General features: G+C 34.0%; 2 protein-coding genes across 4 annotated transcripts; both read right to left on the bottom strand.

Annotated features, from left to right (window-relative positions):
* Positions 1-2332: 2332 nt before the first annotated feature.
* On the bottom strand, positions 2333-7645 carry LOC105248961 (protein Smaug homolog 1). 3 transcript variants are annotated; one of them, XM_011254070.3, is made up of 10 exons: positions 7505-7613; positions 6202-6371; positions 5505-5811; positions 5048-5366; positions 4733-4965; positions 4548-4658; positions 3937-4311; positions 3678-3837; positions 3322-3586; positions 2333-3248 (listed from the first exon to the last, which is right to left on the bottom strand). In XM_011254070.3, the coding sequence occupies exons 2-10, from the start codon at positions 6274-6276 to the stop codon at positions 3078-3080; spliced, it is 2016 nt and encodes a 671-aa protein (XP_011252372.1). In that variant the 5' UTR covers positions 6277-6371; positions 7505-7613; the 3' UTR covers positions 2333-3077. The 3 variants fall into 3 exon arrangements, with proteins under 3 accessions (XP_011252372.1, XP_011252373.1, XP_019882363.1); XM_011254071.3 differs by lacking the exon at positions 6202-6371 and having other exon boundaries at positions 7505-7645; XM_020026804.1 differs by lacking the exons at positions 6202-6371; positions 7505-7613 and having other exon boundaries at positions 5505-5594; positions 5683-5762.
* A 1729-nt stretch (positions 7646-9374) lies between these two features.
* LOC105248962 (protein yippee-like 5) lies at positions 9375-10459 on the bottom strand. The gene is made up of 2 exons (XM_011254073.3): positions 10110-10459; positions 9375-9808 (listed from the first exon to the last, which is right to left on the bottom strand). Exons 1-2 carry the CDS (start codon positions 10268-10270, stop codon positions 9619-9621), a joined length of 351 nt encoding a protein of 116 aa, XP_011252375.1. The 5' UTR covers positions 10271-10459; the 3' UTR covers positions 9375-9618.
* Between the last annotated feature and the right edge of the window lie 1376 nt (positions 10460-11835).

Raw genomic sequence — 11835 nt, 5'->3', positions numbered from 1 at the left:
TCAGGTCCTGCCTTTATCAGTTGGAGATTAGATGCTGCGCTTCGATTATAGATGAAATATAAGTAGTAATTCTACGTTGAATGAAATTCCTGATGTCGCTTAGGAGCAGTCTTTGAGCTTTTTCTTTACATTTTCGCTCGGATCGCTTTATTTATTGCGTGTATGTAACCGTGTCGACGTATGTATATATATATATATATGTGTGTGTATATGTTTTATCGTGTCTCTATGTGATACCTGGCAATGTGTGTGTACGTAGATTTATTAATGTATAATTAATTAACTATAACTGGTAGAGAAATTAAAAACGTATTATTTGACTAGCTTTTGATCATTTCTCTCTTGGAATTCGTAGAGTTTCGCGATACATATCATATAGATATATGTATACATGTATATAAATATAACTGATCAGATATAGAGTTTTGGTGCTGCTGCTATTGCCGCTGATCAAGAATAAAAATATATCGCGAGTGTGAAACGAAATAATGATTAAGTATAGGTATTCGTCTTGTGTGTACGTACGGTTATTACTATAAATTACAATTCTTAGCAGGATAACCCTGGATTCGAGAAATCATCGCGCGGTCTCTTATATGTATTACCTTCTAGCAGAATATAATTATTGTTATAATAATCACTATAATATATACTAATTAACTAATTTTATGTTTTAAATTCATGTTTTATATTCACTCTTTTCTTTTGAATCACTTACGCTCTTTCTTTTGAATCACTTACGCTCTTTCTTTCTTCCCTTCGTTCGCTCGTTTAATGCTTAATTATTTTGACAAGTGTTTCCATCTTCGCAGTCTTCCAATTATTCTATTCACGCGCGCACGAAATCCATTCAAACGGAAGGATAGTGAAGCATTCAGGATTCTAAACCGACGGATCGCGGCGCGTGAATTATTCAGTCTTTCATAATTTTTCTTACTTCACATAATATCGCATAATAATCAGTTATTACTCACTACAACATTACACAATTTAATAAATTTAATTCTTTTTGCTTGCACGAAAAAATATTATGCTATATTACTCGCGACGCTACTTCAACATGCTACATAGATTAAATATGATGTATGCTTAGAATTTAAAGCCACAGATTTCGATGTCGCGCCACGGTCTATAGCGTCAGTCTGACCCTTCCCCCTCCCCCAAATTTCGCCACTATTTTATAATATCAAATTTCTACATTTCTTATATACGCTCATCCTCTCCATGTAAGGCCCTTAATATCCATTATTGTATATTTACTTTTTATAATAGCTTATCATTTCGTAAAAACAAAAAAAAAATGAGATGAATCCATCAATCAAAATAAAGTCACGAGATCTGTGCGCAAACTACGAAGCATACACGCCGTCATACGTGCTTTCCGATATAGTTGAGATTAAGTTTTAAAAGTATGCGCGGATTAACTTATGACAGAGTGTCAATTTTTTAAGCATGCTTGTTTTCTAGACAGAGTACAGTAATAGTAAGAGCGATAGATAAAACGGTAGCGATGTAAGATTGATAATAATGATGATAGTATGTAATAGGAATAGAGTAGTAATAGTGTGCTAATAATAATAGTAATAGGAGCAATAGTAGCGCTAGTAGTATAGTGTGATAGTGATGTTAATATATAATGATAATAAAAATATAATATTACCACAATAATATATAGTAATATAATACTAAAAATAATTAAAATCAGTCGAATTATTAAAATGAATTATATTACGCTACTACAAAATTCTCTAGTGCTTAAAATCAGATGAATTCCATTTTGAAAAATGGATAACATGAAAAATAATATTGCAAAACATTGCATGGTGATGTAATATCATTTTTTCATTCTGTTTGTCTTTGTCTCTCTTGTATTTTAAATCGTGTAAAATACAAGAAAGAAAGAGAAGAATAAAAAAAATGATACTACATTTCCGTATAATGTTCTGTAACATTATTTCTCATTTGAGAAAAAGAACTTGTTTGATTATAAACGCCAGAAGACGTAGTAACATAATGTAACTAATTTTCAATAAACTTATTAATCTTACTTCTTTTTCATTTTACATTATTATTATTATTATTATCATATTAATATTATATTTTCACTATAATGATGATAGAGATATTATATTTCTATTATAGTTATAATGATGTTGAATATTGGTAATCATAACAGTAAAAACTTTATTGTAGTGAGATTATATTTATATCGTGAACGTACTGATGTTGGATAATATTAGTAATGATAATAGTAAAAATATAACATTAACATAATAATAATAATAATAGTAATATAATATTAAAAAGAAGTAAAATTAATTTAATTATGGAAAATGAATTACATTATGTTACTATACCTTCTGATACTTAAGATCAGACAAATTCCATTCCCCAAAATGGATAACATGAAAAATAATATTGCATTACATCGCATGAAGATGTAATGTCATTTTTTCACTCTTTTCTCTCTTTCTCATATTTTAAATCATAAAACACGAGAAAGAAAGAAGAAAGTGAAAAAATTACATTACTATGCAATGTTCTGCAGTATTATTTGATGTATTATCATATGTATATATATATATACTTTTTCTTATATATTTATATATATGGATGCAGTAATAGTCGAGGAAAGACTCTATCTTTCTAATAGCATTTGGCTTGCCAAATTCTGTCAATTAAATAGTACAATTGCATCAGATATAATAAAAAATATGATTTACACATGTATGCGTGTGTGTGTGTTGTGTATGTGTAAAAGTCATTCGCTTTTCGAAGAATGACCTATCTTTATCTCTCTCTCTTTCACAATAATGTCGCACGTGTCGGACATTTTTTTCGATTTGGTTAGGGCTATTAAAGCGTAAGTGTGTATACACGCAGGTGTTTGCATACAACAAAAGTATATCATTCCATTGAATATCACTTTAAAACGATGACTTATGAATAGCACGTCGTCTCGCTCACTCGTGTATTTTGGCAAACAGAATTTTTCTTCAAATAAATTTTCAGAATCGAAAATCTGAAAAAAGTTCAGACGTGACTTACATTAAATCCCAGAACGCGAATATAGAAGTTTAGGCCTCGCCGAATCCGCCGATCGCTTGCTCGGTCATCCTCAAGCAAAGAGATTCCAAGCGAGAATTGATTTCCGGCTCCGTCGTTTCATTCGCTCCATTGGTAGGGTGCCCCAAAAAACGGTCCCGCTGCGGCGCGCTATATGCACGTTGCAACGTTTTTTGTAATTGCTGCAAAATAAAATAGTCAACATATTAATAAAGAAAATAAAATAAAATTTCGCGAAACTAGATTTTATTTTACCTGCAAACTGCTGGTCTCTTGTAGGCTCGGTCTTTTCTCAATTGTATGTATCGTACGCAAGTTGTTCGTATTCAAAGTATTCATATTCTGATTCTGATTATTTTGCAAATACGGCGAAGATATACTGTTTCTATGCGGAGTAATCATAAAATGGTTGTTGTGTAGATGGGTAGTGTGAATGTGGTTCAAATTTAAACTCGGCTTCCTATTGTGCTGTTGCGAATTGCCATACCTTCTGTTATTGTAACCGTAATTGTGTTGCCATCTAAAATTACGTACATATATTTCGAAAGTTATCTCAACACAATACATTAGACTACTTGTATTTTTTGTCGAGAATGTAGGTCTCGTCTTACTTTGGAGTTGGTCGTGGATTGCCGAGTCTACTGCGCCATTGTTGCACTTTCTCCTTCTGATTCGGAGTAAAACAGTCGTGCTGCAATATCTTTTCCAAAATGTTGATGCACGCGCACAAAATACCGTCTTCTACGCTGTCCAGAGCCAATCTACTGCACACTAAATAAAGAAACCGATAATGCCGACGATATTTTTTTTTAATCATCTCTAATGGAATTTTAATAATAAAATTATAATGTAATATTCTTATGTACATACATTTTCCAAGCACTTTTGTAAACTGCGCAGGGATATCTTGCGGATCGTTCTCTTGACTCGGTTTCATAGGAGTCGCCAAGATAGTTTTCAGCTCGTCCATCGTATTAATGAGTAAAGATGGACCTTGCGAGAACGAAGTGTTTTGCATACCATCGCGGGCGCTAGGTTGCACCAAACCTTTTTCCAGATTCAAGAGCGTATTATATCGTTGCTGCAGTTTAGCGATAGAGAGAGCCAGTTTGTGCCTAGCACCCTTTGTAACTCCTTGTTCTGCCAATTGATCCTCTGTCAATTGCAGCATGTCCTCATAACTCATGGTAACAAATAAGTAACTGTATTTATGGAGGCGTAATGTTTTAAGCCATGATTGTACATCTGTAAGTGAAAAAAAATAACTTATAAATAATAAATATTCTTATCGTGAGAGGAAATGTGCTTTGAATGGGATTGATAGAATAATGTAATTAAAAAAATTCTTTGGTTTAAAGACGTAAAAAGTTATTACATGAAACGCAAAACTATATACATTCTCTGGAAAAAAGAACCTTCCGATCTTTTCGATTCTGTTAGGTTAGGTTATTTAAAAGTATTAAAATCGCATTTAAATTCACCTCTCATACCGCTCGCGAGCGAACGATTGGAAGCGTCATCCAAACGACCCTCGCTACCGCTACTCGCACAGGAACTCTGTGGGCTCAGTGGACCCAAACCGATAATATTGCCTATGTAAAAATTATCATTTAAAAACGTGCCAACGTAATGCGACATAAATTCATACATATATATTAGAAATTACTGGCATGATCTCCGGAAACACTAAAGCTACGCGGCTTATGTCTGGATGAATTATTTGTGTTATTAGTACGCTCGAAGACTTCGAGTTGATGCGGCGCTGGCACCGGTGGCGTCAAGCTATTCGAACGACGTTGACGAGGTTGAAATTGTAGAAACGTAGGAGCCGGTTGCGTATTAAATAGATTAGCCTGATCACTTTGCTGCTTAGAATTTCTTTGCCATGGACTCTCCCATCTTATCATGTGACAAAATTTAGAGATACATTAAAGATAAGATATCAATATTTTTTTAATATCATTATTTCTGCCTGACTTACCTGCTTGGAGTATTTGGGTAATCTTCGAGACCGGTAATAGGCGGTGTACCACTGATACGCTCTTCCAAATGTCTGAGCCATTGAGCTAAAGAACGTCTATCTTGAATAGTCATAGCTGGGTGTATTAGAGTATAGCTCAAAAGCTGCTGTGTTTGTTCTGTAAATTGTCCTGTGCTCACACAATGATTCACTAATTCTGGTATTGCCTGCAGGTAGCTTTGTTTGCACTCTATATTCTCAGGCCTTAGTAAAGGTATATGTGTCAAGACTTGATTAACTGCAATTTCTGTTGATTCTGACATTAATGACGTGATATAAGCTGGAATATAAAATATTTTACAATGTTACAAGTATATATGTATGTATATATACAATATATATTGAGTACACTTTATTAAATCACTTATATATTATTTCTAAATATAGAAAAAATGTTAAAGATTATAATTATAATTACTTGGATTATTGGCATTTATTTCCTTTATATCCAATTCAGACACAGAGTGCAGGGAGTGTTGTATCGCTTGTGCGAGAAACCTTGCCTGAACTGCAGGTAGACGACGCAAAAGTGAATAAAGAACAACAGTTTGTTCGCATTCATTCCATTGAGTGAATACATGAGTAAGTTCGCTAACTTGTTCATTAAAAGGAGCACCAGTTGTCCACTTCATTTTGGTTTGCGTAAAAGTTTTTCTCCCAATACAGTCTAAATCACCTCCAAACATGTATTCACAGTCTTCAAATAGTTGAGAATTGCCAGTCTTCTATTATATAAAAAAATGTAACAAACAAGAAGTTTTCTCATTTTATCTTCGCACAATTAAGAAGTAGATATATACAAAAAAAATGTAAACAAATTATTGCTTCAATATTTTAAGTGATTTTAATTTTAAAAATGAAATTTAGATAAAAAATAATATTTCAATAAAAGTTTTGACAAAATTAATTGCTATCATATTTCTTTCCTCTAAATTGCGTATACTTTTATGTAAAAAGACACCATTATTGGGAAAAAATAATAAGGAATCCATATTAGAAATAAAAATGGAAAAATCTACATAAATTACATTATTGTTTCAAAAGAATAGTATTAAATTAAACTTAAATAGAATCCATATTAGGAATAAAAATAGAAAATAAGATATATAAATTACTTGTTCTAAAAAAATAAGATTTTCCAACAATCTTGTTGAAATCGATACAGCTTGCCATTGTGTCATCATTGCCATGCGTCTTGCAAAGATTTACACTTAAAAATCGAATTTCACGACGCTGACAAAAACTTGTCAGCTCGATGATGGATGTATCGCGACTGAAGACAGACCTGCAAGATCGCGCCGAACGTGAAAAATAATTCCACTCACGTGGTCTCCGCTACTTTATCTCATCCGAACGTTAGATCCTCCCCAGGATATTATTTTCAGCGACTCTTATCGCGCGTTGAACGAGAGGACAATAATAGCAACAATTCCGCAGACGAGCAGATTATCACGCGTCATTTATCGACGCATAATGTTTTATCCGGCATGTTGGGATTCGGCGAGATTTTTCACCCCGGAAATATCGCCGCCCCCGCGATTTGGATACAAAAGGAGCTCCCAAAGCCCCAAAGCGACATAACCTCAAAGCCACCTCTGTGTATATACGCCGATAAGAATTCCGCTGAGGTCAAGTTTGTTTACCCCGCGCGCGAAGCGTGTGTATTTATAGCTTTTCCTGCTGCGATTCGTTCGGCGGTGCAATGGCATCGCGCGCGCGAGACGAAGAGCGACGTGGAGGGCGGACAGGGGAGGGAGAAGGCGCAGGAGCGAGGGGGCGCTTCGCAGGGGAGGGGCGGGAGGATGCGACCGATAAGATACATCTCTTTCCTTCTCCCTTTTTTTTTTTCTCTCCCCCGAGGCGTCGGTGTCGAGACTCACGAGACTTCGTCCCGATATCGTTTAATCTCGTCGAAAATTCGAGGAAAATTCTCCGCATCATCGGACTGAGCCCTTGTCATCGTCGCGCGTCACTAGATTTATACGTACACGGATACATCCTTCGATATCGCGAACGGAAGGGAGAGCGAGAAACCGGTAGCGAGGGAGACGGAAGTACGTATATATACGTTGGCGGGGGCGAAGAACGAAAACAAGGGAGGAGAGAAAAAAAAGAGGAGAGCAAAATTCGCGTTCGGAATCGCCAGCGGCCCGTGTTCGACGATCGTGTCTCTCCACCGGGAAGAACGTGCTCACGTCTCCATCGACGAGTCTCGATGGAGACGAGAGGGGGCGAAGGCGGCCGCCACTTGTGCGAACATCGCTACAATGTCGTCGACGGAGCAAACAAACAATACGCTTCGTGTCCGATGTCGCCGAGGCACAATTCCCTTCCGTCCTTCTCCTCTCTCCCTCCTCGTCCGCGCCTCAAGCGCGATGAAGCGCGCCTCGGATTAAAGGTGCGTTAAAGCCGACTTACGAGAGATAGTTTCCACTGACACGCTCCTTCCGCTCCGGCGTGACGACGACGACGACGACGCACGATTTACAGCATTTTACTCGCTGTCCGATGTCGGGAGAAACATCTATCCACCATGCGGCGTGGTGGGACTACGTGATCACACTGTTCCGCCGTCCGCTCGGGCTTGCTCGCGGCAGTCGCGGCGTCAACGGATCCGGGGATTGGTCGTCGGGTCGAGCGCGACAGCCAATCAGGGCGCGTCCGCGGGCGCGGTTCGTTTGTCTCGTGAGTGCGTCGACCGCCCGCGGCGTGTAACGCGAGCTTGCCCGAGTTGTTTACCATCCGTTCCTTAGTATAGCGTATTCACAATTGTAATATGAATTCGTCTTGAGGAAGGAAAGGGAGACGCATTGGAGAGATATTTTTATCTTCCAATTTTGAAGAGCACATTATGAAATGTATGCGACAATATATCTGAAAAAATAATTTCTCGAGAATAAAATTTGTATAAGATAAAGAAAAAAATAAAATTATATAATTAATAAATTCATTATATTTTAGATGTAATTTATATTAGGTATAAATTCCTCATTTTTTTATGTATAATAAGGCCGATATTACATTTGTCGTACGATAAATTTTTTAAGCATATTGATTGGCTACGGGATAATAATTTTTTGAATCTTTAGAAACTCTCCCGCAGCCAATCAACGTGCTTAAAAAAATTTGTCGTACGACAAATGTAATATTAGGCTAATTCATCATTCTTTATATAATAAATTCATCATTTTTTATGTATGTCATTTTAAGTAATAAATTCATCTGATACGCAATTCAGTTTTCTTATTTAAGAAGCATAGTATAAGATGATAAATCTTTGTTTCTTGTGCAACATAATTCGATAAGGATAGATTAAAGTTTAGCTTTCTCAATAAATCTTGATAAAGTCATAAGCGCGATAAGAAAATTGACAGGAGCATATAATCATGTTGAAAACATGATAACACGATAATCAGCTGATTGTTAATTTAAAAAATGCGACATTGTGTCGAAAAGAATTTGTTGTTAAAATAATATTTCGTATATTTTCTTATCATACGTGATCATCAGTGATTTTCTTATTAAGATTTTTTAAAGAAATTAGGGTCCAATTTTTGTTATTTTTTATGCATATAATTATTATCTATCTTCTTACAGAACAGAACATAATTCTATAATACATATATGTATACTATAGTTTCTATCAGTATCATACATTTATCATCAAAAGTAAACAATTCTTGTTTTCTTTACATTGAACGGACCTTTGTTTATTTGGAAAGTATTCAAAGTTTTCAAAAGACGTGACTTTCACGAATCTTACAAAGATTTATGCATATATGTGTGTGATTTCTCAATTTACATATACTTATTTAAAGTAAAATTTTACTTTGGCATTTATCAATAAGGAAACCAATAAGGATTGCGAACATGAATAATTTAAAGTTTTAAATATTACTTATATTTACACGCAATTACATGTGTTGATCTTGATTAACACACAACTTTAAACATCTTGTACATTATTGCTTCTTGAATTCATTGGAACAATACAAATAAAGTAATATAAAAAAAATATATGCTGTTCCATTTATATCTATATTGCACTCATTGATACATAATTATTAAATATACTCACACACACATATATATATATATATATATATATATATATGTATATATATATTTTCTTAATTTTCTTAACATACATGTTGTGTGAGTCATTAAATTTGGTTTATTAATGTTGGCTATAAAAAAATGTCAATTTGTTATAAATAATGTTTATTCTTATGTAAATTTAGCAATTTTGAATAAAATATACAAGATGTAGACTCAATAAAAAAACATAAATAAGTATAGACTCTGTGAAACATCTTATAAAATAGGAACCATATTTACACAAAAAAGTTGATTGACATCTTATCACATTAATTAATTAGTATCATCAATATTTACTTGAACAAGTTGGATACTAATCAAAAGTCTCTTCTAAATTGAAATTAAAATTAAAATCAAACAATTTGAAAATTAGCAATAACTTATGTACGAACTACATTGGTTAATCTTTAACATACACACTACTCAGTTAAATATTAAACACTCTCGTTCAGCCCATCACTCTCTGTGACAAGAGCTCGTTCCAGTATAACACGACCTTCCTTATATCGTTGCTGTTCATCTGTTGCAAATTCATATACCCATCCGAGTTTAGCGTCACAATTTTTGCAGCTGACATCTCGAACCATGTGTCTACCTGTCAGCATCACTCTATCCTGCACTTCACTATATTATAATCAGAATATAATATATGATATCATAGAATTAAGAGAAGTGTAGATACTCTATGAATATAAAAATTGATATTCACATTTTTTAAACTGTATCACTGTTACATATTTTCAATCTAATTTGAATATCTTTTATGATGGAATAAGAAAAAACATGCAATTTATAACAAAATATGTCAGTGTCAGAAAATTGAGCGTGAGTCCAATGCATATTACTTTTAAAAAACTATCACTTCATTTTTCAAATTTTATTTCGCAAGAATAATTGTATACAAGCGAAAATAAAAAAAACATACCTATAATTTAGATTGACGACTTTGTTAAAGAGAAAAGCACGTCCTGTGGCACCCGTGAAGCGTGTGCTTACGAGCTGTGACCTGTTGGTGAGATTGGTATCACAGGAAGCGCAGGAAAACAGACGATTGCCACCGATATGCTCTAGAAATATTACTCCCATCTTGGAAAGCAACTTGAATAACGTATCGAAATCAATCGACAATTGGCAGTGTTTATTTAACGGATTAATACAAATCTCGCGTTGCAGAAAACAAAAGTCATCCAACGTTCAATGTTACCATATCTATTGTCTTGAAATCCGTGTATACATACATCAAGAATAGCAGGTGTATACTAACATTTGAAGCAGGAGTGGGAAATGTTTTCACGATACGTCATAGATTACTGAAATATATGTAGAGTGGAAACTCTTAGTGCAAGATGGAAGCGGAAACAGAGAGAGAGAAACATATAAATCGAAAGTCAAAACTACTTCTATTTGTGATACATCTGTATTTAATATATATATATCTATAAAAAATTAAATATATAAAATTTATACACGCACATACGTTTATAAGATAATATGTAAGATTAAATTAATCAAATCAAAAACAATTTAAAAATTTTTCAACTAATGGCCATGATGTTTGAATAATTAGACATGATACGCTGCAATATTTAAATGCGATCTAAAAGTACCTATTATTTTAGTTAGAAATTTTGGTTCTATCAGAGAGAAGACTGAGGCTCGTTCTACAATGAATCGTAAGTCGTAAATTGTAGGCAAATTGACCAATCATGGTTGATTATTTTTGAAATAATCAACCATGATTGGTCAATTTGCCTACGACTTACGACTCATTGTAGAACGGACCTGAGAGATGTCATGGCTCGCTTTTAGGTGATCCCTGGAAGCGATACTCCCTCTGGACATTAAAAACGTGAACATGAATTACAAAGTCAAAGTCCACGAATGTTCTCAGAGGATGTAACATATATGTCTCTCTAATAATATAAATGATATAAATAAAAATATAAATAATTTAATTAATAATAATTTATTATATAAAAATATTAGTATATTCTTTTTTTCCACGTTATTATTTATTTATTTATTTATGTGTCTTCTTTTTCGTCTCAAAATCAGTTAATTAATTTTATTTATTTAGCTCGCTATAAGTTAATCTTTTAAAATGCAAAACTAAATATTATAGAATTTGACTTCAGAAAAAAGCGCGGTAAAATAATCGAATAAATTTAAATAATTAGCTCCGTGATAAATTGTTTAATAAATAATCAATTTTAATCAATAAACTGTTTTATAGTATATAAAATATTTCGACAACAAATTAACAATAACATTATGTTCGATTTTGATAACATAAACAATAGAGATTTATTGTTTGTACGTTAGTACAAAAAGTTTGTACCTTGTAATTTTTTCTCTCTTTCTTCGGGCAAGTCTACATATATGACCAATATGATTAATTGATTCCATCTTTATATATGTATCATTATGTACTATTAATTAAAGCCGTAGACAATATTCAGAAATCAAAGTTGTGCGAACGTTGCGCGCAGGAATGGGCATGCGCAGAAACGAATGCGCACTGGTTCGGCCGCCATGTTGGCGCGTGACTGCTACGTCACTGCTACGTCATACGCGTCATACGTGACTCGGAGTCATACGCAGTTACACGGATCATCGTACATCCGCATTTTTCGCATCTTTTAACCGTTTTT

This window comes from Camponotus floridanus, unplaced genomic scaffold (assembly GCF_003227725.1).
Source record: "Camponotus floridanus strain SB8 unplaced genomic scaffold, Cflo_v7.5 scaffold30, whole genome shotgun sequence".
Lineage (NCBI taxonomy): Eukaryota > Metazoa > Arthropoda > Insecta > Hymenoptera > Formicidae > Camponotus > Camponotus floridanus.
The sequence above is the reverse complement of the archived record's forward strand: the minus strand, read 5'-3'. Positions and strand labels throughout refer to the sequence as shown.